The sequence below is a fragment of the Condylura cristata genome, unplaced genomic scaffold (assembly GCF_000260355.1).
Source record: "Condylura cristata isolate star-nosed mole 26May11 unplaced genomic scaffold, ConCri1.0 scaffold00005, whole genome shotgun sequence".
Classification (NCBI taxonomy): Eukaryota; Metazoa; Chordata; class Mammalia; order Eulipotyphla; family Talpidae; genus Condylura; species Condylura cristata.
Window position 1 is genome coordinate 57,621,639 of NW_004567106.1, and position 27,461 is coordinate 57,649,099.

At 37.0% G+C, this 27,461-nt stretch overlaps 1 protein-coding gene across 3 annotated transcripts in view; it reads right to left on the reverse strand.

Annotated features, from left to right (window-relative positions):
* The window catches only part of GRM8 (glutamate receptor, metabotropic 8), a 697,091-nt gene that overhangs the window by 249,786 nt on the left and 419,844 nt on the right, over nucleotides 1–27,461 (reverse strand). For all 3 annotated transcript variants that reach the window (XM_004676994.2, XM_004676995.1, XM_012721074.1), the window contains exon 7: nucleotides 18,361–18,561. In XM_004676994.2, the coding sequence (XP_004677051.1) occupies nucleotides 18,361–18,561 (201 nt within the window). The remainder of the gene's footprint in view (nucleotides 1–18,360; nucleotides 18,562–27,461) is intronic.

Here is a 27,461-nt window from a genome sequence, read left to right on the forward strand (position 1 = left end):
GAGATGGAAAAAAAAATGTACAAAATGATGTAAAAATAAACTTTTGTAATAAAAAAACAAGAATAATGAACAACCATATACCAGAGACATTTTGTGGGGGCGGAGTGGGGAATGGGATCAAAAACGGGGGGGGGGGAGGGGAAGAGAAATGCACGGGATTATGGTGATGGCACACGGGTGATTTGGTGATGGGAAACCTGCGGGGATTACAATCGTGATGGGGAAAAAAAATGTGCAAAATGATGTAAAAATAAACTTATGTTAAAAAAAATGGTGGTGGAACAATCTGGTATCCATATTTTAAAAATTAACAATTTCCCTTACTTTACACCATATATAAACTTATATTTTTATGGATCATAGATTTAAGCACTAAGAGGTAAAACTATAGAAATTCAGGGAAATTTTTTGTAATCTTAAATTAGACATAAAATGCTTAGCTAAGACAGAAGTAATTAGGTTCACAGAAGAAAATGTTAATAAATTGGCCTGCATCAAAATTTAAACTGTTTGTTAAAGGACATCATTAAGAAAATGAAAAGAATAAATATTCATATGAAATGTACACATGTTTAAATATTTTATATATTCCATATGCCATAAATTCTATAGTATATCTATGATATATATTATAAAGGACTTATTTCTAGAATGAAGAATGTTTACAACTCAATCATAAAAAATCAAATAATTCAGATTGTTAAAATAAACAAAAGGTTTCAAGAGATAATAAAAAATCTAGAATATGTAGAAAGATACACAAGATGATCAGTGATCAGAGAAATACAAATTACAGCCAGAAAGAGACATCGCTATACACGCACTGGGATAGCTAAAATCAAAATGAGTGACAATTAGAAGTGAGAGGGGACTGGATCAAGTGAACTGTCATACACTACTCCTTCCAGATGGAAAATGGTATTATTCTAGAACATAGTTTGGCAGTTTCTTATGAAATCAAACAATTTTACCATACAGTCCAGCAATTCTACTCTCAAGAATTTACCCAAGAAACAAAACATACACGTCCTCACAAAGAGTTGCCGTGCCTGTTCACAGAAGTTTTACTCATTATAGAAGATGCTGGAAACAATCCAAGAGTCTTTAGCTAAACTGGCAAATGGATAAGTAAATTGTGAACTAGCCAGTGTCAAAAAAGAGGCGATGAGCTACTGACAGTTCATGACATGTGTGAATTTCAAAAGCTTTATGCTAAGTGCAAAAACAAGACACAAAACTGCAGATGTACAAAGCCATTCAGAGTAATTTCTTACAATAAATAAAAAATATACTGACAGAGAGCAGTTCCTTGTTTCCCAGAGACTGGGAACATTGGGAAGGAACTCAGGAAGAAGGGAACCCTTGGAATGATGTTCTATAACACAACTGTGGTAGTGGTAACACAAATGAGTATATTTAAGAAAACACACCAAGTTATACACTTAAAATTCATATATTTTACTACAATGAAATTCTTTAAGGAAAAAAAATATCAGGCCAGTAAAACATTAATGCCTACTCCTCAGCCTGAGGAAAGTTCTGGACTCAAGACTGTAAATGGACTTTCAAAAGATTTATTTTAATTGCATATTTATTTTAGCCATTGTCTTCAAACTCTTGGAGGCAACTGTTTTAGGGTTTTACTGCGCGCTTGTTTCACCTTATCTGTGTCATCAGAGAGAAAAATCTGACTCCCTGACTGCCTGTGAACTGTAGAAAATATAAAGGTTCTTTGTTTTTGCTTTTAGACACATGTTTTTTTTCACTAACTAGTTTTCCTGTGCTTCTACAATAGCAGTTATCATTAGAGGTGGAATACCTTAATTACTGCAGCAATTAGCATAATCACCACAGTAATTAAGAATATAGTAAATACGTCTTTAAAGGGTTCAGTCTTGGCTCTCTCCTGGAAATAAGGATGTCCACGGCTTCCTCATCTGCAGAATTAGGAACTAGGAAAAAGTCTACTCCAACTTCACCAGATTATATTGAGGATTAAATGAGATATTACAAAAACAGTGCTTCGAGATATACTTGCCACATCACAGGAACTCAATAAACCTTAGTACTTGTATCAGACTTGTCTATTACACTGTAAATTCCAAAAGGAATAAAAACAACACAAATGAATAAAGAAGCAAACTGAAAGTATAAATCCAGGAACTGCTCTTAACTATATCATCAAATGTCAACAGAAAAGTCATCCTCTCCTAATTTTTGTATGGTTTATTTATTTTTAGTTGTTATCCTTAATCATTTAGTTTAAATTCCAGATAAATTAATTGACTATGAATAAGGACTCTAGTTGCTTTGGTGGTGAATGTTATCTGGTGACGCATCTAAAGAGGTGTCAATTAGTACTTCAAAATCATATAGTGCTTTAAGCCAACATTACCTCAATAAAAATAATAATAAATAAATAAAATTTATCATCAAAAGGAATTTTTCACTGCAATACAAAATAAGAGACCCTGAGGAATTATTTTTAGGGGTTTATTGTCTTTACACATATACATTGTTTGAATAAAAACCGTGACAAGATTTCACCTCAAATACTGAGAGATAATTGATAATGCAAATCCTAATAGAATATTGAAAGTTTTAAGCAATTAAATATTGGTTTCTTAACAACATATGGCTTATTGTATTTGATCCCTCCTACTCTACATTTCAAATGATCTGAACCTACATTTGAATTAATCAAATTTATTTGTTTATCACATCATTGGTTTTTGCCAAGACACTATGAAAAAAATTAGTTACAGTGATTACATACACATAGTCCCTTATTCATAAAAAGAAGTATTTAAAATCTTAGAAACCTATCACTAGATAATAGCAACTAACTTAATATTTTATTTCTAATACAAAACAAATGATAAAGATGAATAAACTAACCAGATATTATTTCACAGTACTCTTGAAATGTGCAGGGTTAACTTTTTATGTTAGGTTTAATCTCTAAACATAGACTCTGTGTTTCAAGAGGGTCCACAGATGACTTAAATTGGAATACACACCATTCAGAATGAAGCAGCTAAAACCTTCCGAACATATTGCTAAATTATAAAAATGATCCACTACAGTAATCTTCAACCACATCATGCCTAAATGTTGATGCTTCAAAATGTACTGAAAAATGGGCCTCCCTGGTGACCTTGGCATTATTTCTCAGTACTATCCATTCTATAGCTTGAGTTTGACCCACATGGCACAGCAGATCTCTCCTGCCTCACCAGCTGCTCCCCTCAGCAGTGTATTTCAGTAGCTCCATCTGTTCTGCTCCCTACTCTGTCTCTGGTGAATCATCTCACCTGCCCCATCCCACATCTCTAGACTTCAGCCCAGTTCTTCTACCCAAAAGAAGAATATAAATTAATATAGTGAAGAAGATGGATGTAGTTCACAATACCTTGAACATTTCTGATTCTTGCTGTTGTCCAATTCTTAAGATTAAAATTATAATAATAGTAATAATGTATGTAGTAGTAAACAGGCTTGGAAACATTTTCTGTTAATACCAGCCAAAGTTAACACAAGCTCAAATGTCACTTGATATATCTGAGTCCCTGTTCAAGACAAGAAGCAATTCAAAAATTCTACCTTTACCCAATCTCTATGAAGTTAGAAAATTTACCTTGACAATGGCGATGAAATATATTCTGTCTTTTTACTTATAATAATTTTTACTCACTCCCCCATTTCTATAGAGATATGTGTGTGTATAGTAGACACACACACAGTTCATTGTAAACTTACAAGCACCTTCCATTAGAAATTCTAGTTAGAGCTGTCGCAAGACTTAAAGCTATTGAGCTGAAACCATCCTTGAGTTTGCTAAATGTGTTATTTTGTTTTCATAACATTTTTGTGCATGGGGGTTGCTAGAAAATTTATAAAGTGGTTATTTTCTGCTTCAATACCATTAAAGCACCTTGCTATCATGCTCAAAACTCACAAGATGACTTCATGTAATGCTTAAAAAAATACAACATGAGATGGTATTTGTTTATTCATATACTAGTATATAATTGTTCAAAGCAGTATTTAAATTTTTCATCTGCAGCCACTTGGAACGCTCAGATGGTTTAAACTGATGAAAATATAACCTGTAAAAGTGTAAAAAGAAGTATTCTGCATCATTGCAACAAGTCATTATTTTTAATATTACTGATAGTTTGTGCCTATGCAGAGACCAAGTTCAGGAACAAGAAAATTTTTCTCACACAATTTAAGGGTTAGTTACAGCTTTTACCAGTAGTGGAAAAAAAGCCACTTCTCTCCCTCAACCCAAAGTAGCATCTGTCTATAAAATAATAACAATTTTCTTCTAGGTTTTAACTGAAGCATGTCTACAACCAGAAAGATACACTCAACTAATATTTATCTAAATAGTTCCTGGGGAAAAAAAAAAGTGTCCTGAAATGTTACCCTGGAACATTAGTATCATTTCAAAAGATAAAATGGAATTAGAAAAATCAGAGAGCATCTAATTTCTGGTAATGAGTATAATCAAGAACACTGAAGTTTACTCAAATGCCTCCTTAGCTCTCTAAAATTTATAAGACCTAGAATGGGTGACACCTCTGACATGTTATCATTAATAGCTAAGTAAAGGAAAGCAAGTGTGTTTTCTTCCCTGGTAAAAATAAAGGTATTTCATACCAAAGAGGGAAAAAAATACTAACCCCTACTGTGATACTTTGGATATCTGGACCTTATCTTAGAGAACTAAATGAAAGAGAATAATTTCTTTTTCTTTCCATGCCTAGGACTGAGAGTGATGGAATTAGGCAGTTAGGAGTATTTTTCCCCGCACAATGTTAACTAAAGTGGACACATTGCAATACTGTTTCCTGGAAGATGAAATCCATGTCAGGTGTCATATTTAAAGTTTGCAGGCATTAATCAACTGCCCAACATCTGGCCAGTATATAATTCCTAGTAGCAACATTTTCACTAAGTAGTTTCTCAAGTCAACCTGATTAACTTTATTTCTTATTTTCCTGTTAATTTTATTCTGTTCTAGTTTATTGAGTTAACACTGGCTTACAACACTAGATGGCTTAGAGGTAAAGGATCACACCCTTCAGCCCTAACAATCACATAAGCACTCACAACAACAACATACACAGTTACAGTGTGGCTATCTGTAATGACAGTTTTACAATTAAGTGATCAAAATTTCTTGAGGAGAGACACCAAAAAATGTTTTATAATTGCCATTTTCTTAGGTTTTTTTTTATTGTATTTTTAAAACTCAAGTTTGACCAATGTCAATACTCAGAATATTTTTTAATATTATAAATCTTCTCGAAAATCTTTCTCAACAAAGGGTGCTAGAGCAATCTATGTGGAAAAAAAGTTAATCTGGACACAGGCCATATAGCTGTGATAAAAAGTAACTAAAAGCAAAACAATGGCAAGAAATGAGAAGATAAGCATTTGAAAAAATATTAGCAAAATACATATCCAATAAAGGACCATTATTCAAAATCTACAAAAAGCAGTTAAACTCAAAAATAGGAAATTGAGTTAGGCCAATTGAAAAATGGGTAAAAGGCATGAACAGACACCTCAACAATGAAGATTGACATATGGAAAATAACCCTGTGAAAAGTTACTCAACATGTCATTTCACCTGGGAATTTCAAATTAACACCATCACACACATATTAGGACAGTCAGAATCCCAAAACAATGATGCTATTTCATGTTGTCAAGGATGTGGAACAGAATTCCCATTCATCGCTGACAGGATTTCAAAATGGCACAGTTTAGAAGAGTTTTGGCAACTTCTTACAAGTTAAATGTTCTCACTGTGTTTTCCAGCAATTGGCTTCCTTGTATTTACCCCAAATAGTTAATCATGTATGTCAACACAAAACCTACAGGAGATGTTTACAGTAGCTTTATTATTAATGACCAAAACTTGGAAGTAACCAGTGATGAATGGATAAACACATTGCAGTAATTGTGCATAGCCTAATATTTACTCAACATTAAAAGGAATTAACCACTGACTCCGGAAAAGAAGGCAAAACATGGGGTTTTCAGGACATTGAAACTACCCCGTATATTGCATTGGTGGAAATATGTTATCTATTTGTCGAGGCCCACAGAAGGCACGTCAAGAATAAATCCTAGTGTAAACTTTGGACTTTGGATAATAATGATGTGTCACTGTAGTTCATCAACAATAACCAATTTAACACTTTGATTTGGGATGTTGATACTAGAAAAGTTTGTGTTGTGAGGGCAGGAGATATATGAAAACTCTGTACTTTCCACTCAGCTTTTATTTGAACCTAAAACTGCTCTAAAAATAATCTATATTATTTTATAAAATGGTGGGAGCATTACCAAGATGAGAACATTGTTAGAGGTAATATTTTCTTTACCACTTTCTAAGAAATTGTCAGTATTATATTAAAATTTTAATTTTTCATACATTTTAAACCTCATTAATAGATATTAAATGTTATTATTTCATAAAATAATCTATTGAGTTTTAAAAATTAAATGCTGAATACCTAACAAAGTAATTTGAATAATTGAATCTGATGTTAATAGAGAGAGATAATAGTGGGAATATGCTTTACTTCCTCTTTATCAAAAATTGCAGTGAAATGAAGCCAGGCATAAAAGAGTACAGATTATGTCATTTCATTCATGTGAGCACAATAGTCTATATGCTGCTAGAAATCAGAAAAGTGACTTTCTAGAAAGACTTAGTAATGACTAAATGAAAGCCCAGGAAGATTCTGAGGAATGGTCAGTTTGGTTGGGTATCCTGGTACCATTTAGGTATTACTGTTAATTTATATTTCTGTATGTATAATACACTGTTTTAAAAGCAAAAGAGGCAGTGTACATGATTCTTCATTATTTTGATTGAAGCAAAGAAAAGACAGAGGTGAGAGTATACTAATTTTTCCGTGGTCTGTGGTTTAAGTATGGATAGAGAAAAGCAAAAAGGAAATAAGAGAGCTTCGAAGAATGAGAGATGGCCTATTGGATGTATGGCTGAACAGGTTAGAATTTTTCAGGGCTACCCGTTAGTTAATAAAAAGTATAAAAACATCTGTTAAAAGAGAGAGAGAGAGAGATAGCATAGAAAAACATGAAAAAAGTTGGATATCTTTAAATAAGATTAAGAGTAAGTTAGGGGGCCCTCCCTGGTGGCAGTGGGTTAAAGCACAGCACTAGGAAGCTAAAGCCACTTCAGCATGAATTTGATCTCCGCCTGCCCCGGAGGTGACCACATGGCATGGCAGACATCTCCTGGTCTGCCCGCTACCTCCCTCAGCAGTGTACTTCGTTGATCTGCCTGTCCTGCTCCCCACTCTGTCTCTGATGAAGCCTCTCACCGCCCCTGCTCCTCTGGCCTGCACCCCAGTTCTGTATTCACAAATAAATAAATCTTTAAAAAAAAAAAGTTAGGAATTAATGAATGTCTTTCTGGAAAACTTATGCTATGTCTGTTTGACCTATCAACATGTGTAATTTCTTTCCTATTGAATTACTTTTAAAAGACGTAGTAGTTGGCCCTCCCTGGTGGCACAACTGGTTAAGCGCAGCACTATGAAGCTATCTCCAGTCACCACAGCATGAGTTCAGTCCCCAGCCAAGCAGCTCACCCACATGGTACAGCAGACCTCTCCTGTCTCCCCTTAGTAGTGTATTTCAATAGATCCACCTGTTCTGCTCCCCACTCTGTCTCCACTCAATTCTCTTACCCCCACACCTCTGGCCTGTACCCCAGTTCTTATGTATAAATAAATCAATCTCTAAAAATTGTTATATAAGAAATAAGTAGTGGCGGGCCCTCCCTGGTGGCACAGTGGGTAAAAGCACTGCACTAAGAAGCTTAAGCCACTTCTGCATGAGTTCGATCCCCGCCTGCCCCGGAGGTGATCCACATGGCGCGGCAGACCTCTCCTCACCCGCCCGCTGCTCCCCTCAGCAAGTGTACTTTGTCAATCTGCCTATTCTGCTCCCCACACTGTCCCTGGTGAATCCTCTCACCCTCCACATCTCTGGCCTGTACCCCAGTTCTGTATGAATAAATAAATAAGTCTTTAAAAAAAAAAGAAAAAGAAATAAGTAGTGGTTATGATTTTTAACTCATCGTGGCATGTGGAGTCCACACTTCTATGTTCTATAGGCACAGGAATAGATTGGGATGTGGACTGCCACAATGATTTTCTCAAGCTGAGTGGGGTGTGATCAGTGATCTCTAGCTAGTCCTTTGCACAAGTCCTAAATGACGTTTTGTGACTTATATGTAAGTGAGCTTCAGAAGAGTCCCTTAAAATAGGAGGTGTGGCCCTCCCTGGTGGCGCAGCGGGTTAAAGCACAGCACTGAGAATCTAAAGCCACTTCTGCATGAGTTCGATTCCCACCTGCCCCGGAGGTGACCACATGGCGTGGCAGACCTCTCCTGACCCGCCCGCTGCTCGCTGCTCCCCTCAACAGTGTACTTCATGATCTGTCTGTTCTGCTCCCCACTCTGTCTCTGGTGAAGCCTCTTGCCGCCCCTGAGCCTCTGATCTGCACCCCAGTTCTGTATGCACAAATAAATAAATCTTAAAAAAAAAAAGGAGGTGTACTATTACCACACACCCCTGAGTAATCTCAACAAGAGCTTCCACCTCTTTGCCAATTGGGTCATTTTTCTCTAAAGAAAATAGAATAGTGTGGCCTTTCTGTCCTCTTATTCCCACATCTCACCTAAGGTGCAAATAAAATTTGAAAGGTTCCGAGGGTGACTGAAAGAAAATAGAGGAAAAGTAACCTAAAGAGCCTAATTGACCTTGATAATAGAAACTCAAACAAATAAAGACATTAATTGATTTCAGACTACTTGGTATTACTAATTATGAGATTTATCAGGTGTTTTAAAATCAAAGGTGTGTAAGGGGATATAAGTGAATAGGTATGTATTGGAGGAATGTTTACGCACTTATGAAATTCAGTGAACACAAAGGCTTTATTTTTGTCAGGAAGTAGAAGAAAAAAAATAGTTCCTATTTTTTGATTATTCAGTATCAAGCATTTAGCTAAGACTTAAGAATGAATAGTGCCATGAAATGCTCAGGAGACACCACAAGTAGATATAACTATTGTTCCACCCAAAGATGAAAATGTGGAAGCACATAAAATTTAAGAGACTCTTCCAAGATCTCTTCACAATCTATCTGAAGAGCTGGAAATTAAGGTCATCTTTTGATGAACATCAATCTTAATAACTTATTAATATCAAAGTCTCAACTCAATAGTTCTTCTCTTAATCCTATGCTACTATCTTGATTACTACATGATCCCAAGAGCAAATGCTTCTATCTTGATTACTACATGATCCCAGGAGCAAATAAAGAAATGCCAAAAGAAAAGAAGGCAAAGAGCTTTAAGAGATAAGGGAAAATCGGCCCTCCCTGGTGGCACAGCAGGTTAAAGCACAGCACAAAGAAGCTTAAGCCACTTCCGGATGAGTTCTATCCCCGCCTGCCCCAGAGGTGACCATATTGTGCAGCAGACCTCTCCTGTCTCGCCAGTTGCTCCCCTCAGCAGTGTACCTCATCGATCTGCCTGTTCTGCTCCCCACCCTGTCTCTGGTGAATCCTCTCACCTCCGCATCTCTGGCCTGTTCTGTACGAATAAATAAATCTTAAAAAAAAAAAAAAGAGAGAGAGAGAGAGAGATAACGGAAAATGAAGTAAGAAAAATAAGTGAGAAATGGGAGAAATAAAACACCAATAGTTTAGGCACATAACAGACACTCAATAAATGTTTGTTATTTGAATGTGTATGAAATGCCACAAATATACCCCTAATGAAAGAAAAATGGGACTTGGTAATTGTTGCTTTAGTTTATTACAGAACAAAAGTGTTTACATAGTTCCGAAGAAAAGTTATTTTACAGTCATGGTTTTTGAACACAAAGGACTGAGAAAACCAAAATCCCAAAAGTGTAACAATTAGGTGCCTAAATTAAAAAGAATTTTCTTGTTCCTATCCTTCACTTTTAAACTAACTTCTTGATTAAACTTTAGTGTAATTATAAGAGTTAATAACCTTAAAGAGAAAAATAATCAAATCTCCATTATAATTTTCAGATAGATTCTTTCTGAAGTGAAATATCACTAGAATATAATTATCCCTAATAACATAGGAACTATTTCATTAAATACTTTTCTTCATTTAAAAGGTACATTTTTTTGAAGAAATAAAAGAATGAACCCCATTTAATCTACTCTAAACTCATCAGATGCCCACAGCAACAGTAAAACACTTTCACATTACTTTGAGAATGCTGTGGATTCACATTTTTGTCTCTCTACAGAAAAAAAAAAAAATGACACTGACATTGCTGAGAAACCTTGTAGATTGATGCTACCTATGACCAATAAATACATCCTTTCCAACTTCTACTTTGTCATTCCCACAAATGATCCTACATGTATCAAATGATTCCTAATTCCATGTCTCTATAAAAGGTTTCAAGTCCTTGGTCTCAACCCACCCATTACATCATCTTTATAAATGATTCAAGTACTAGCTGCATTACATTTTTTTAAATTTATTTTATTTACTTATGCATACAAGAACTGGGGTGCAGACTGGAGTTTCAAGGGGTAGGAAGATTCACCAGACACAGTGGGAAACAGAACAGACAAATTAACTGAAATACACTACTGAGGGGAGCAGCGGGCAAGAAAGGAGAGGTCTGCTGCACCATGTGGGTCAGCTCCCTGGCCAGGGTCAAATTCATGCTGCAGTGACTGGCAAGAGCTTGGTAGCACTGAGCCTTTACTCCCTGCACCAACAGGGAGGTCCCCTGCATTATATTTCTACTGATAATATATTTCCCACATGTCCTATGGTATATCACCTCTCAGCAAGTACTTCTTATGTATTACCACCTCACATTTTGATCACAGGAAACCTCACCTCAAGTGTATATCCGACTAGCACACCCATTTTGTAATGGATAACTAATAAGAGGTGAAACTGGACTCAAATTCCACATAGGCCTTTGAACACTGTGAAAAATACAATCACTCAGTGAAAACCTCAACAACTGCTCACCTCAGCTCTTTTCTGTTCCTTATCTGTTTCCTCCTCCTTCACTCAAAACTCATGCTGCCTTCCTGTTCTGACCGAAGGTCAAGCCTTCTCACTCAACTACAGAGCCCATGAGTTCCATAGTTCTGGGATTTATTTGTCACTTACCCCTAATCTTTTGCCACATGATAACAAAGTTCAGGAATTACAAGAATAAAGAACAAATAAAAACCAATCTCAGCGGGTGACACTGAGCAAGACCCTACCAATAACTAGGGGAACATCCCTGATTTGCTTTAAGCTTTTATTTGATGTCACCTCCATCATAGCCAACTTATAAATCTTTATATATCATGGAAGGAAATGAGAAATTAATAAATGTTGTTTTCACAATATTAAAAGAAATTAGGCTTAAGAAACCTAGTTTATCACCTTGCTCAGAAAATAGAGACAGATGCAACTCCACTGCTAAATTTCATGATGACAATTTGTAAAATTAATATTTTATAACCAGCCTAAATTTCCCTTAATCAGAAACTGAAAAATTACCTAATTTCAAATCAACCTGTTTATTCATCTCTACATATTCAATATTGCTATATATGCCACTCATTTTTTAATGTATAAATATTTTCAGAAATTACTACATGCACATCTTTAGTTTCAAGAATAAGTTATATAGGGTACTGCAAATTTTTTTTAAATATTTATTTATTTATTCATACCGAACAGGGGTACAGGCCAGAGGTGCAGAGGCAGTGAGAAGATTCACCAGAGAAAGAATGGGGAGCAGAACAGGCAGATCAAGGAAGTACACTGCTGAGGGGAGCAGCAGGCAAGCGAGACAGGAGAGGTCTGGGGTGCCATGCGGATCACCTTTGGGGCCAGGGATTGACGTGTACTGAAGCAGCTGCAGCTAGGTTGCTGTGCTGCATTCTTACCATTGTACCACCAGGGAGGGCCCACTTGCAACTTTTTAACAATGACTTTTTCAGTTTTACAATTGAGATATTGGTGAAAAGGGATATTTAAGATCAGTATGAAATCATTTCATCATCTTTGACCTTATTGTGTCTCTATTTACTAAATAATTGATATTTAATCATAAGGAAATAATGCATCATAACTTCTTTCAAAAAAAGATTTATTTATTTATTCATACAGAACTGGGATACAAGCCAGAGGTGCAGGAGGTAGTGAAAGGATTCACCAGAGACAAAGTGTGGGATGGAACAGGCAGAACAACGAAGTACACTGATGAGGGGAGCATCGATGGGTCAGGAGAGGTCTGCTGTGCCATGTGGATCACCTCTAACTCAAACTGAAGTGTTTGTGGCTAGCTTGCAATGCTGCGTCCTAACCCATTGCACCACCAGGGAGGGCCCCTGCATCATAACTTCTAGAGATGATATTTTATGTCAATCTTTCCACATTGACATTTTACTGTTTGATTTCTACTTGTAGAAATGACTAAAATATAAATTCGCATCAAGGAAATTTCATCAATAGTATATACATTAAAATACTGACTGGACACTAAAATGGAATTGTTGCAGATTATTTGGGAAAGTTATTTATCCCAAGCTACTGGTTTCTAGTCGAAGCTCAGTGCAGAGAAGAGTGAACATTCAAAGGACTGCATTCTTCCCTTCCTTTTCCCCTTTCTCCCTTCTTCCCTTTCTAATCTATTTGAACTTTCATTTCCTATTTCAACACTGTTCTCTCATGGGGATGATTGTACCTCTCTTAGCTTGTCAGCCCTATCTTTAATCTCGCTCCCTCTAGTCTGCATGTTACATCCACAGTTATTTTTCTGAAACACAAATCCTAGCACTTCACTGTTCTGTTCAAAGTGCTTTCTATAGCCTGCAGTGGTACATTCACATACCAAAGTTTGGCAAAGATTTCGGATGCAATCCAAGCTCATCTGGCCAGCCTCACCTCCAGACTGCACCCTGTCACTTGAATTTCTAGAATGTGGATGCTCAGTTATGCACAACCCTTCCAACTATTAACCTGCTTTGTCTGCCATCACTGTCTTTCCGCCATCTTGTCCACCTGAGGAAATGTCACTTTCCATTTGTAATTGAAATCAAATGTCATCTGCACTATGTGTTGGATTCTCTGAGCTCACCTTATAGTTTCCTAACCTGAGACTTGGATTGTTTTTGTACAAGCTCATGCCTCTATCACATCACTTATCAAATTGAATTATTCTTGGTAACCTTTTTGTGTCTCTTCTCTGTTAAACTGTGACATTTGACAATAATTTGAACCACATTTTATGAATCTTTGTATTCTGGATGCCTAACCCAATACTCTCTTATTAGGTGCCTCAAACGATTTCTAACAAAATGTATGTGGAGCAAATGAACAATTCATGAAAGATAAAAATGAATGCAAACAACTTTAAAGAGGAAAGTAAGAATACTGAAAGGGTAGGCATCTGTGCTTTAAAAATATGCCTTTATCTTTAAAGTAATATAGAGAGAATTTGGAATGTAATGAGACTTCAGATATTTGATCATTTTAGTATATTCCTTCCATTAAGAGGAGGTTGAGAGGTTGACATCGGTTCATAACACACAGGAAGACAGTGACCGAAAAGAAGAGATTCCAAGAAACAGTCATGCCATCTGTGACAGTCAGATACTTACAGGACCTTTTATATCCTGCCATGGGGTTTCTTGACACATGTTCATAAATTCTTCTATTTAACGCAGGTATACTTCAGGCAGTTGCAATCAAGTGACCCTGACCATATGCCCCTGGTATGAGTTCAACTGTAGAGACTGGGGAAAGAACTCTGGATTTCCATCAAACACTTTTTCTTTAGGATAAATAAGGTTCTCATGACAACTGAGAAATATCTGATTCTAAACCAGATGTATAGTATTAATATTTTATTCCTTATAGACCAGTCTGAAGTAAGGACTTCACATCATTGTTTAAGATGCTGAAAGATCTGAACTACTTTGTTTTCCTTCGAATAATACTTCAGATTAAAAAATATAGAGAGATGTAGCATTTTGTTCAAATAGTAGCAATGAGAATAATTCTACCAGGCAAATCTTTGTTTCTTTTTGGCTCTCCATGTAGAGAAGAGTAATTAAGAAATGTTATCAGTGGGGCCCTCCCTAGTTGCATGATAGGTGAAAGTGTAGTACTGCAAGCAAGCCAAATCTTCAGGGCGAGTTCAATCCCCAGATCTGAAGGTGACCCACATGGCTTAGCAGGCCTCTCCTGGCCAGCCCTCTGCTCCCCTCAGCAGTGTATTTCAGTCAATCTGCCTGTTCTGCTCCCCACTCTGTCTCTGGTGAATCTTCTCACCGCCCCTGGACCTCTAGCCTGTACCCCAGTTCTGTATTCACAAATAAATAAACCTTTAAAAAAAAGAAAGAAAGAAAGAAATGTTGTCAAGAACCAGAAGCAATTCCAGATATGCTTAGGAGTATTGTTCAGCTGAATTTTCTACTGAGGAGAAAAATTAATTTGACTGATTAAATTCAATCAAATTAAATTCAAGCCACCATTGCTGCTTATATCTTTGATGCCAAGTAGTACTTTGTAGTTTAACAGTTTGACTAAATATTTCACTTTCAACTTACTGTTTTGTTATAATTACTTTACAGAATAATTCTGATTTATAAAACTAATCTTTCAGTACTCTTATATGCTCTTTATGTTGTCAATTAAACAATAAACTGGAAGAAACATGACCTTTTAAACCAAGCATAACTTTAAACTATTGCTTAATTAGGCGTACCACACATACAAGGTTATAATCTCAGCAAGACTGAGTTGCCAACAATTTTCTTTAATTTTATACCAGTGGTCTATGCAGCACCCAGCTGCTCTGGCTGGTTCGCTCCCTACCATGACAAACTAAAGAAGGGGCTCCCTCCAAATTTATGACATAATTTTACTATCTCAAACGCAAAGCGACTACAAAAATCAGCTTGTCCCAGGATCTCATAAATACCAGAAAGAGTCAGTATAACACTTTTATCTGCACCAAAATTATACTTAAAGTCGGACATTAGCCAATATTTACATGGTCATTATTAAATAATTTCACTCTGTGGGTCAATTTTTAAAAACTACTAATGAGGATATTATGTAGTTCACTTTAACAGATTTTTAACTGAAAATCTGAAAGGTTACACCATAAAAACTGACCGTTACCTTGTAAAAATTATTCATGGGCAACTGGTATTAGTTTAAAAGAAGTCTTATTGTTCAATAATTTTTTATGCCATCATGGTAAGCTTCTTAGATTTAGTCAACTAGATTTTGGACTCTTCATGAGATTCCAAACTGGTCCTAAAGAAACCTGGGCGTGGCCAATGACTCCCTCATACCTCAGTCTTTGGACAATGGATTGGCCGTCTGACCAGGGGAGACCACAGGCCATCACCAGCACATATACTCAGCTGGCATTTCATTAAGACAAAACAGATATTTATTAGGTTTTCAGCAAGGAACACAAATCTCAACTCCCTCTCAGTGTCTCTCAGTGTCTCTGAAAGCCCCAGCAAGATAAAGGGTATCTAAATTTGTGAACTGGAAGTGTGTCCAGACAGCTACAGGGGTCTTTCAAGGTACTCACAGGACTTGCTGGTAGCACTAGGGAGTGAACTTATCCAGGATCATGCTCACCTCTTAATCCCAGAGGTCTCAATGGTGTACTTTTATTTCAACAGCTCTATACGTTTTGTATTTTTTATCATAAACTGTCAGAGTATGAATAACCAACACTAATAGGTCAGCCAGTAATGAAATAAAAAATGATAAATATGAAAAACAAGAGAACTGTGTATTCCCTGATGATATACTTTTGCTCAGGTCTTTGTCCTGGGTCATCAATGATACCAGCGCATTTCAAGCTAGTAGCAGCATGAGATTGACCACGCACTCAAAGGATTCTCTTAAGGTCCTACTCTAAAGTTCATGTACTTAACATGACCCTCATCTGGAATAGACGTACTCTCATATCAGGCACACTTCCCATGTTCCTGTGTGTTCCTGATGCTTTCAAGATGAAGGCATCATTTTGAGAACGACCTAAGACCTCACATAAGCTACATGGCCCTGTTCTGCTCCTATCTCCAACACTCAGCTCCTTCAGATGCCTTTTATCTATAACTCCTAGATTAGAGTCATTTCCCTGCTATAAACTCAGTCCCACACACTTTCTTTTGCAGTAGTCATACAGATTATACAGTTCTACCTTTGTGGATTTATTTGATTAATATCTAAGTTCCTCAAGAAACTCTAAATCTCAAGTCTACTTTCCCTGTTATTACCCGTAATTAACCTTTTGCACCTGTCACAATGCTTAATATTTTCTATGTACCCAGTAAGTATCTCTCGAATAAATTAATGAAACTTATTGTGTGTGTGTCTATCCAGAGTGGATCGAATAAAGAAAGTTACAGAAGAGATAGGTCCTAAAAATAATCATAGCAACAGCAGCCTGCTAATGTAAAAGGGAAAGAAACCTATAAAAGTGGACAGAAGAACTCAGAAATCATTGGTGTCTGGAGACACATAATCTTAACAATCATTAGGCATTTAAGGCATTTTAAGTAGCCTTTAATAGCATCATTATTTCTCTGTATGGTATAATAATTGAAGTCATCAAGGAAAGGTTAGGTTTTTATCTATGGATAAGATAAGAGAGAAATTAGCACGTCAACTTTGAAATATTTGCATTCTGTATTTCTTTAAAAGCTTTTCCTATCTTCTGTATGTGAGATCTGGTTATCGAGAAAATATATTCCTCCATTTGTATTCCTCTGCCCACCTCCTACCAATTTTAATAAGTGAAGTGTTCCCCAAACTCACATTAGGATAAATAACCTTGTATTGTAACACTTCTCTGTTACTCAATTTGATAACTGCAAGAAAATGTTTTTCAAATTCCCCTTAGTATTTATAGTCTTCACAAAAGGATTAATGCTATATAATATTTCACAAAAATTCAGTTAAATAAAGAGGATAGTTGGTTGAATGTAAACCAAATTTTCTTATGTTGTCTGAACAAAACAAAAGAAGTTTCCACTTGAATTCTAAGTTGAAGATGACCTTGTGCTTTTTTGAGAAAGGCTGGCAGCTGAGGTCGCTGGAGTGTATTATGATGGACAGTGCAGTTCTGTGCGTGGCTCAGAGGCATGTCCATTGTGTGGATTACAGCCAAACAGAAAGAATTAGACAGCTCAGAGCATTCTATCATTTCATTGGAAAATAATTGTCAAAGTCATGGGCAGCAACCATTACAACTTTCATGAAAGAGCAGCAGTATTTGATAATCCCATCACTGCAGAAGGCAGTTCGGTTATTCTCAGCCCAATACAATGAGTTTAGCACATTCTATGCCAGTCCCCAGTGACACTCAGGGCAGTCTCATTTCTGCTTCTACAGTAGTCAAATCCAAGTGTCACCATTGTGTGGCATTCTGCCAGATATGGCGTAGCTCACCGCACCAGAGTGACCAAAATCATAGGAAATATGATTTTGAAATAGAAATACAGAGAAGACGCAGAAACTTCACAGGATGCTTTCAGAATGCAAATATATAGCAAGGCCACATCACCCACTTTCCTTAAGTCATCTTTCTGCTGAAAAAGCTTAAAATCAGTTTCAAAATAGAATGTTTATCATTCCTTCTCTAGTAAGAGCAGACACAAAACATTTTCAGAGATTGAACCTGTTGGCAATGATTCCAAACAAGCCTGCTAAGTTTTCTGACAGACTGATTCTTCAGTAGAATATTTTGATAGAGGCTTATTTTTTGCTACTTCTATCAGAATAGATTACTGGTAGCACAATAAAAATGTTTAGAAGTTAAGAGCAGGTGGTAAAACTCACACTTCTGATTAAAAGGGGGAAGTGGGGCCCTCCTTGGTGGCGCAGTGGGTAAAAGCACAGCACTAAGAAGTTAAAGCCACTGCAGCATGAGTTCGATCCCCACCCGGGAAGTGACCCACATGGCATGGGAGACCTCTCCTGACCCCCCCACACCCCTCTGTTCCCCTCAAAAGTGTACTTCATCAGTCTTCCTGTTCTGCTCCCCACTCTGTCTCTGGTGACTCCTCTCACTACCCCTGCACCTCTGGCCTGAACCCCAGTTCTCTATACATAAATAAGTCTTTTAAAAATAAAAAACATGGGGGGCAGTGATTCTAATCCTGGGCTTTCCACTCTGCTTGAGTAGCCTCTATATAGAGAGGGAAAAAACATACCCTGTCACATCTGAATTACTGAGAGACAAAATAAAATACTGTAACTTACCATTAAAATTGACGGCCCGAATATAGCCCAGGAGCTCCTTCCCATCGATGGTGGTCATCCGCGGGCAAAGGCCGATGTAACCTGGGCAGAGGTCCTTGTGCATGTTGTGCAGGGCATACGCCATGGAATACACTGCATCGATGACAAACTGGACCTTCCCCTCCTGTTCGTAAGATGAATCCCGTGCAATTCTCTCAAGCCCTGCCAAGCGAAAAGGCAGACCATCAGTGGTCGGTGGTAAGTTTCCCTAAAGATGGCATGAGGGTGAAGACCTTCATCATTCCAGGCACACCTAGCCAAACAAAGTTCTTGGTCTTACATCCAATTCTTTTAGTCCTATACTTATCTAGCCAAGCTTTTAAACTGGATATTGAAACTTTAATTGGGAAAGAATTGGTGATATTTCACTAGTAATGAAAAGAGAGAAACAAATAAATGACAGTTTCGTTATATTTATTTCCACCTTGTTGAGTTCTATTAGACTTGTTCAGTGTATATCTGGGTAATTTCACAACATTTGGCAAGTGACCTGATCTTTTAAGCAATATGTGTATCATGTCATTCTTTTCATCTGCCTCAGTTCCAGAAGCATAAATTAACTAGTGACCCAAAATAAGGCCTTGTCCACAACCCCCACTTCCCTGGTCGAGTCTTATTTTGAAAGTCCTTTATTTAAGAGTCTTAATTGTAAGTATTAAATGACAATATTTCCTTAAGTGAATCTGGCTGTCTTTAGAAGAATCATTCAATTTATTTTCTTCTCAATTTTCTATCTAATTTTAAAAATTTTCCAGCTGTACTGAAACATAACTGACATGTAACATGGTATAGGATTGAGATATACAATGTGGTGATGTGATATACACATAACAGGAAGTCATTTCCATGATAACGTTAACTAACACATCCATCATTTCATGTAGTTACTATTTTTTTTTCCATGTAGTAAGAACTTATAAGATTTAATCTATTAGCAACTTTGAAGCATACAATCAGTATTATGGACAGCATTCGAGTTTGCCATCAGTTTTCTATCTAGATTTTCTATTTAATGTGTTGTTGACCTCTCAAAAATTAATGTCACTCTGAATAACTGTACATTTAGGCATTCTTAGCTTGAGAATTAGCACTGAGGATTACTTTAAAGGGATACTAGCCATTTAAGTTTCAATGGAAACATAGAATTAAAAAGGAAGATAAACTGGATGCTAAAATTAGATGATATATAATTATTTATGAGCTAACATTCTCATTTTGAAAATGAGAAAATCAAGACTTGTAGTAAAATTCAGTGAGAGCACGTAGGGAAGACAAGGAGTGTCCCATCCCAAAGCCTTAATATCCTCTCAATCCCCAGAAAAACTGTATGTCCATAATAAGACTATTGGACATACCAGAAGAAAGCTACAAAAATGACATCAAGTGATGATTAAAGAGACCAACGAGAATTTGCTACCATTTCTAAATGTTCCCCAAATCTTGCACATCTGGTAAAATATAGAGACCAAAAGTAAGTGTTTGTAACTTCCCCATTCTGATAGTAGCTGCTAATGAACAATCTTTACATGAAAAACAAAAAACAAACAAACAAACAAACAAAAAATAAACACCTCTTTCCTTGACACTAGTGCACATCTCCTTTGAATTTGCCTATTAAATTGAAGTGGTTATTTTATATTTAGGTTTATAGTCTGATAAAACCAATAACTTTCTTCAAGGCAAATGTAGTGGTCAATTAATTCATTTTTAGCAATCCAATTATGATGGAATTTTTTTACACTTGTTTTACTCTGCTCCTGAGGATGCTATAGTGAGGTGCTCTATTCTCTGCAGACTGTCACAGTGCCAAACTCTGTTCCTCCCTTTCCAACATGTCTTTGGGACTTTTTTTCTTTTGTGATGACCTAACTTTCCATGTTCCAAGGCTGAGTCTTCTTTTTTCTTTTCCTCCAATCTCAGGATCCATTCAGTTTCAGCATCTCTAACTATTATTAAGTCTGTAAGGGAGAAATAGAAGTTGGAAACCAAAATGCTGGTTATATATTCTAAAGCATTAGAAGACATTTAGGTCAAACTATAGTAATCCATTTAATTCATTTTGGAACCTAGTTTTCTGGAGAATTCATTTTCTAGAATTTTCTGTCACCTAATTATCAGTCCACATTTCTATCTATAATGTTTCTATGTTGTTTGCTTCTATATGAATCTCAATAGGTCCAAAACACACTTTCATTTAGGAAATTAAATTATCAATTCCCTAAAACCTCCATGATGGTTTTGCAAGTTTAAGAGCACAAAGAGAGAGAGGTAAGATCAGTTTCACTAAAAAGAACATCGCTTAAGTACCAAAAGGAACATTATCTCTCTTTCAACCTACTTCAGCTTCATGATCTATCTGTGTATGGCATTTCATCTCCTGGTGTTTAGGACAGAACTGCTTGAGTACAGAATGTCATCAAGTGACCTATGAAAGCAGCCCTTGCTGTTTCTGTCTGAAATTCCTCTCTCACAGTTTCAACCACCAAGGATACAAATCAAAGTAAAAAATAATCAAAACCATCAGAAAGATTCAGTCACTTCTTTAAAGACCTTATGTGATACCCAACACTACTCAGTTTAGGACTGAGAGCTTTCTCAGGACAGGACCAAAACCTGAACAGACGTGGACAGACCAAGATGGTTGCCTGTAAACAAATACAAATAACAAGGAAGTTTAGTTCTAGAAGGCTGAAATAACTAGTCTCTACATCCCAGTTATTCCCATTCTTGGTTATCTCATTAATTACAGTGCTTCCGTTCTACAACAGACCTCCTGAATCAGGGTCTCCCAAACTGGGGACATGATGAATCTGTAAACGTTCCTAATTCAGGCTATACCAAAGTCTGAGCAACTTGTAAACAACACAGGTCTTTTTCTCACTGTTCCTGATGATGCAAATCCAGGTTCAAGATCTCTTCTGGACCACAGACAGCTCATATTCTTGTATCTCCACAATACAGAGAGCAGAGAGGAGGCAGCCTTCTTGTGAATCTTTTAGGAGTACTGGTTCATTTGTGTGGGCTTCTCATCTAATTCTACCTCCCAAAGATGTTACCACCTAATACCATAACATCAGGAAGCAAGTTTTGAACATGTGAGTTGGAGACATTGGGGGTTGGGAGTCACAAACATTTAGGCTCTAATAGTAATATTTCAGGTGGTGCTTATACGGCCGCTATGTCAACTCATCTGTTACAGACACAGAAATAAATGCCATACAAGTACACATGTGTGCACACACACTATAAACATTATTGTTTGCATCTCTGGGTGTGCCATCTATTTAGAATTTAAAGAAATATAGGCCTCTCTGGTGGCACAAAGGGTTATCAATAGCCACTGCAGCTCAAGTTCGATCCCCAGCCAGGGAAGTGACCTACATGGTGCAGCAGACCTCTCCTGTCTCTCCCCCTGCTCCTCTCATCATTCAATCCATCTATTCTGCTCCCTACTCTGATTCTGGTGAATCCTCTTACCCCCTCACCTCTGGCCTGTACCCCAGTTCTTGTATGCATAAATAAATTTTGAAAAAAAGAAATAAGTGAGAGGATTTCCATGTCTCCCTTAATACAGAGCAAAGTGGAAAGAGCAGGCATAGAGTTGACAGAAAAACCAAATTGACTCAAAGAAAGCAATGACCAAGAGAACATTAAGGTATTTGGGGAATGTCCATAATCTAATATATGCAAGAGGTAGTCACGTATGAATATTTTATAACTTTTAATTTTTACTTTATCTCAAAATGTTCAGGATTCCATTAATGTATTTTACTTCAGTGTTTTTTTGCAACTTATCTACCAATCTGTAAAAATACCTCATAACAAGACCCTCCCTGGCTAAAGCACAGCACTAAGAGGCTAGAGCCACTTCCGCATGAGTTCTCATAACATTCAATCCCTATTCAATAATAGGGATAAAGTTATCCCACCCTTTCCTGATAGTCATAGAGATGCCTCCATTTAATAAACATTATCTTGGTTTTCTTAAAAAAAACAAACAAAACCCCCAAAATTTCAAGTACATATACAGTGGGTTCCTCTGGTCCTCAAATACCACACCATCTTACTGAAGGGAAATATTTCAATTTTCACTAATCAAACTATCATCTTGACTAGCTATAAACTTGAACTGGTTCAGGTGAAACTAAAGGCATCCAACTTTGCATGTTATCTTTGAAAATGACACTTGGCGTGGCTGTCTATGTCTACTGTCCGTAATAAAAGTGTAAGAATGTTTTCTCATCTCAGTGTAAGTACATACTGAAAAACTGAAAGACTGAATGCTACTTGCACTGTTACTTCTAAGCTGCTACTTCTAAACTGTTTAGACTGTCATTTAGACTGTTTAGACACTGTATTTTTTCACTGTCCTAACACTTCAACTTCATGATGATGACACTTTAGATTTTACAGCAGCTAGACTTGCTCCTCTTTTCCTATATCTGGTTCTCTCATTCATCTGAAAGAGGAATTTAAGAAGTTGACAGTGACTCATCAACTTAATTGGCTGTAAAATTTCATTATGCTATAGTTTCTAAAGTTAGTGCTCATGTATTGCTCTGAAGTGCTAAATACTGTCAAAGGCTACGTGTCGGCCATCCATTTAAAACACTGATTGTAAAGTCATGATGTGGTTTACTGGATAACTTAAAATTAACAACATATAGCAAGGCATTTGCATGGTGGGAGATGAAGTCAGCCTATAAATAGTATAGCAAGATTGGTTTATGTGTTCATTAAAGGAATCTAAAACTTCTGATTATATCTCCTCATTCCCGGGAAGTATAGTAAATTCTTGCTAGTCCACAAAATACCACATGCTCTTTTAGTTAAAGCCTTTTGTATATAATGGTGGACCTTCTTGGAGTTTGTTCCTTCTTAGTAAAAAGGCAAAACTGATCAGGCTTGCACTACAGTGTCAGTTCCTAAGATGACCCTGACATGAATGTTAATCCTTAGACTGACACAGAGGTATTCAGCTTTGTTGCCAAGAATCTCTCACTTCTCAGGATACAGTTTAGTTGTATAAATTGTGATGTTAAGGCTTATATTCCTTTCCCTGAAATTATGTTGGATAATGATCCAATGAACAGGCAAGTTCAAGTTTTTGGGAAAAGGAAGTCATATCAATCATTTTATTCTTGGGAGACCAAAGATCCAATTGGTTCAATTTTCTTCTGTAATCTCAGTATGTGGTAGAAATAATCCTACAATCCTAATGTGTTGGTTAAAAGGTATTTATTTAGTTTCTCGGTGACTCTTTTTTAAGTATGTACTGTTTTAAATAATTAAACCATTGCTTGCATTTTCTGTAGACGGAATATGAAGGGGTACGAAGAGACCTTGAGAACGGCTAGAAATAAATATTGTTATGCATAGACGACCAAATTTAAAAGTTTTCTGAAACCCACGAGAACACCATATGCCTCGCCACATGATATGCCAGAGGCGAGACTGCCAGCTTTATACAGGATTCCCAGGTGTCCCGTGTAAGTAGGAACTGCAGCACAACAACTCTTAAATCAATGAGAACCACACCAGAAACCTCACCACACCCAAAAAAGTAATCACTATCAAATATGAGTCGCTTTCTGAATTTAAACTGATTTGGTTTCAAAGATGCAATGTAGACGGGGCAAGAAAAAAGCTTCAGTATTTCAATATTACAGGATCATCCTTAAGCATGTACCCTAAGACACCCCAATGCGAAGGAAGCATGTGCACCAACTGCAGAATGATGAAAATCTGGGCCCTGCATGAAGGTTTTAGGAAGACAAACTAATGGGCACTGGTTACAGAAGAAAGAGAAGTAAACATGCATTTGGGAACAACTCAGGAGGCAGGTGGCCTTGAACATCTTCCCGAACCTCCTGAAGCCTGAAATTTTAGCTAGGGCATTCTGGACAATGCAACCTCCATGTCCCCATCCTCATCCACTGGTCCACCGCGCCTATCTCTGGGCCATTATTCGGTCTTTGATTATAACATGAGATCTCCAAACAGCAGGACTTGATTTAATGACCGGTTTTCCCAAATGTCTCCTTCTCAAACCCCCACTCACAGGGAAGCAGCTGAAACTAGACTGGACTAGTGTTCTTTAACTGCTTTTTAAATGTGTAAGTTTGGATTAGATCATAGAACATCTTCAATGTAGACTTAAACACTGTATATTGTTCACTTGGAAACAAGTGTTTGAAGTAATTTCTGGGAATGACATATAAAGTAAATTGGAGAAAACATAGACTGAAGGTAGAGAAAGAAGTTGGGAGCCGCAGGGGCCTCCCTGGTGGTGCAGCAGGTTAGAACGCAGCACCACAAACCAGCCACAGTGGCTTCAGTGCGAGTTCTATCTCTAGCCCCAGAGGTGACCCACTTAGCACAGCGGACCTCTCCTGACCCACCACTCTCCCCTCGCATACTTTGTCTGTCTGCTTGTTCTGCTCTCCACTCTGTCTCTGGTGAATCCTTTCACCGCCACTATACCTATGGCCTGTTCCCCAGATCTGTATGCATAAATAAATAAATCTTTTTTAACAAGAGGGTAAAAAGAGGCTGAAACAGTGGAAAAGAAAAAGAATGAAAGAGTAAATATATTTCCAATGCCATGCTAACCCTATTTGGACAGGTGATTAAATATGGGAGTAAGGGAATAAAGAATTGCCTTAAGGCAATCAATAACTCAGAAGTTTTGAGGGTAGGTAGTAGAATATTGGGACCATCACCAGAAATTGAAAAAGCATGTGCAAAACAAGGTTCAGTATCAAGAACTCAGTTTAAAGGGTTGATTTTAATATATTCTGTATCATTTACTATGTTCTTGAACATAGTATAAGCCTTAACAAATTTGCTGAGTTATTTAAAGAATAAAAAGTCCAAATGTTCAGAGGAATCATCATAACAGTAATATGGCTTTATAAAGAAATGTACATTTATTTATAACATTGCAATGATCCAAGTCACCTTGGAGTAAAGTTCCTTATTCAGTGTTGCCAAGCCTAGGCCTCAGATGTCAAAGACGTGATCTATGTGTTGTTGTTGTTGTTGTTTTCCTTTAAGATTTATTTACTTATGCATACAAAACTGAGGTACAGGCCAGAGGTGCAGGGTGGTGAGAGGATCAACCAGAAATAGAGTGGGGAGCAGAACAGGCAGACGGACAAAGCACACTGCTGAGGGGAGCAGGTCAGGAGAGTTCTGCCATGCCATGTGGGTCACTTCCCTGGCCAGAGATCGAACTCATACTGAAATGGCTTTGGTTTAGCTTCATAGTGCTGTGCTTTAACCTGTTGCACCATCAGGGAGGGCCCAACTTGATCTAGTTTTAATGCCGTAAATAATGAACTGCCTTTGTGTACTTGGCCCAGGCAATATCTTTCTGGCTTTTGTTTACTTCATAGTAGAAATGAAAGGATCAAGCAAGGTAATCAGAGTTCCTTTAACTCTAAAGTTCTGGATTCTTAGGCACATTGATTTATTTCTGATTCCTAGTGAGAGTCTCTAAGATGACTTGTGAATTCCATAAGACTGTGACTGAACATCCACTAAATTCAAATTTCCAAAATAGTTTGGAATATCCAGTAACTGAGCTACCCTTAAGACCTTGAAATTCTGCACTAACAGAATATACCAAGAGATATTGGTATATTCTTCCTATACTCTCAATTGGCTTAACTGTGTGACCACATTTTCAATTATTTTTAGGCTTTAGCTATACATCTAATCTACTTCCTCACCAAAGAGCAAAGTTTGCAACTATCTGTTTACTCTGATCCAGTGCTCAAAGAAATCAATAATGTAAAATAAGGTCAGAGAAGTGAAAGGAAAGAGTGAAGGCACAAATAATTAAAATGGGTAGCATCTTCTCTTAAATCCTAAATCACAATTACTCTCTTTCTAAAAAAGATACAAGAACTAAGAATCAAAGATAATTTCCCCAAAATCGCAGTTGTGCAACTAATTAGTAAATTCACATCTAACTCAAAATGCCATTTACTACTACTATTCTCCCTCCTCCTCCTTGAAAATGTCTTTGATGTTTCCAGCTCAGGTTTCATTTCTCTGAACTCCTATTTACTTTCATCCACTGAACCTATTTTTACTTGTTTTGAGTTAAGTAGTTAGTAGAGATTCTCGGTGTATATGAATCTTTAAGTGGAGTAGTGCAGGGGCTTTCTTGCTGGCAATGGGGTTGAGTCTCAACACTACTAACACTATGGCCTGAGTTTGGTCCCCAGCCAGGGAGCTGACCTATATGGCACAGCAGACCTCTCCTGTCTCACCTGCTGCTCCCCTCAGCAGTGTATTTCAAAATATTCCTTTTCTTCTCCCCACTCAGTCTCTGGTGAATCTTCTCACCCCTTGAAGCTCTGGCCTATGCCCCAGTTCTTCTATGCAAAAAAAAAAAAAAAAAAGTTAAAGGAGAGTAGTATACCAAGAATTAAAGAATATTATAAAATAATATATACCTTTACAGAAATTCTGAGTATTAAATCTTAGCAAAGACTAGCAAATGACAATATTTGTTGAGATGATGTACTAAAAGAAGAAATTAATTTCCATAACATTTTAAGCATTTTTCTAAAATACAAAAGGAAAGTCACCTTATAAACTTCAGACTTATGTCTTATGTAAAATTGGCCTAACATGAAAGAAATTCATGAGCAAAATGACGGGCTATTTGTGATGAAACTCAAAACTAACAAAACTTAAAATTTCATGTTTATAAAAATGAATAGACTAACTTTAGAGGGTGAGCATTTATGTATGTTTTTACGTTTATAGGTCTATAAGACTTCTGGAGGAAAATAACATCAAATTCTAAAGAGAATTCCTCCAAAAATGTCAGACAGATGGCTAAAAGGTACATCACTTACCAGGGAAATGCAAATCAAAACCACAATGAGATACCACCTCATACCTGTGGGTTGATGAGCAGGTAGAGAAAAAGGAACCCACTTACACTGCTGGTGGGAATGTAGACAGTTCCAGCCCAACAGTAAACAGTACAGAGATGCCACTAAAGATTTAAAATAGATGTACCACATTGCCCAGCAATTCACCAC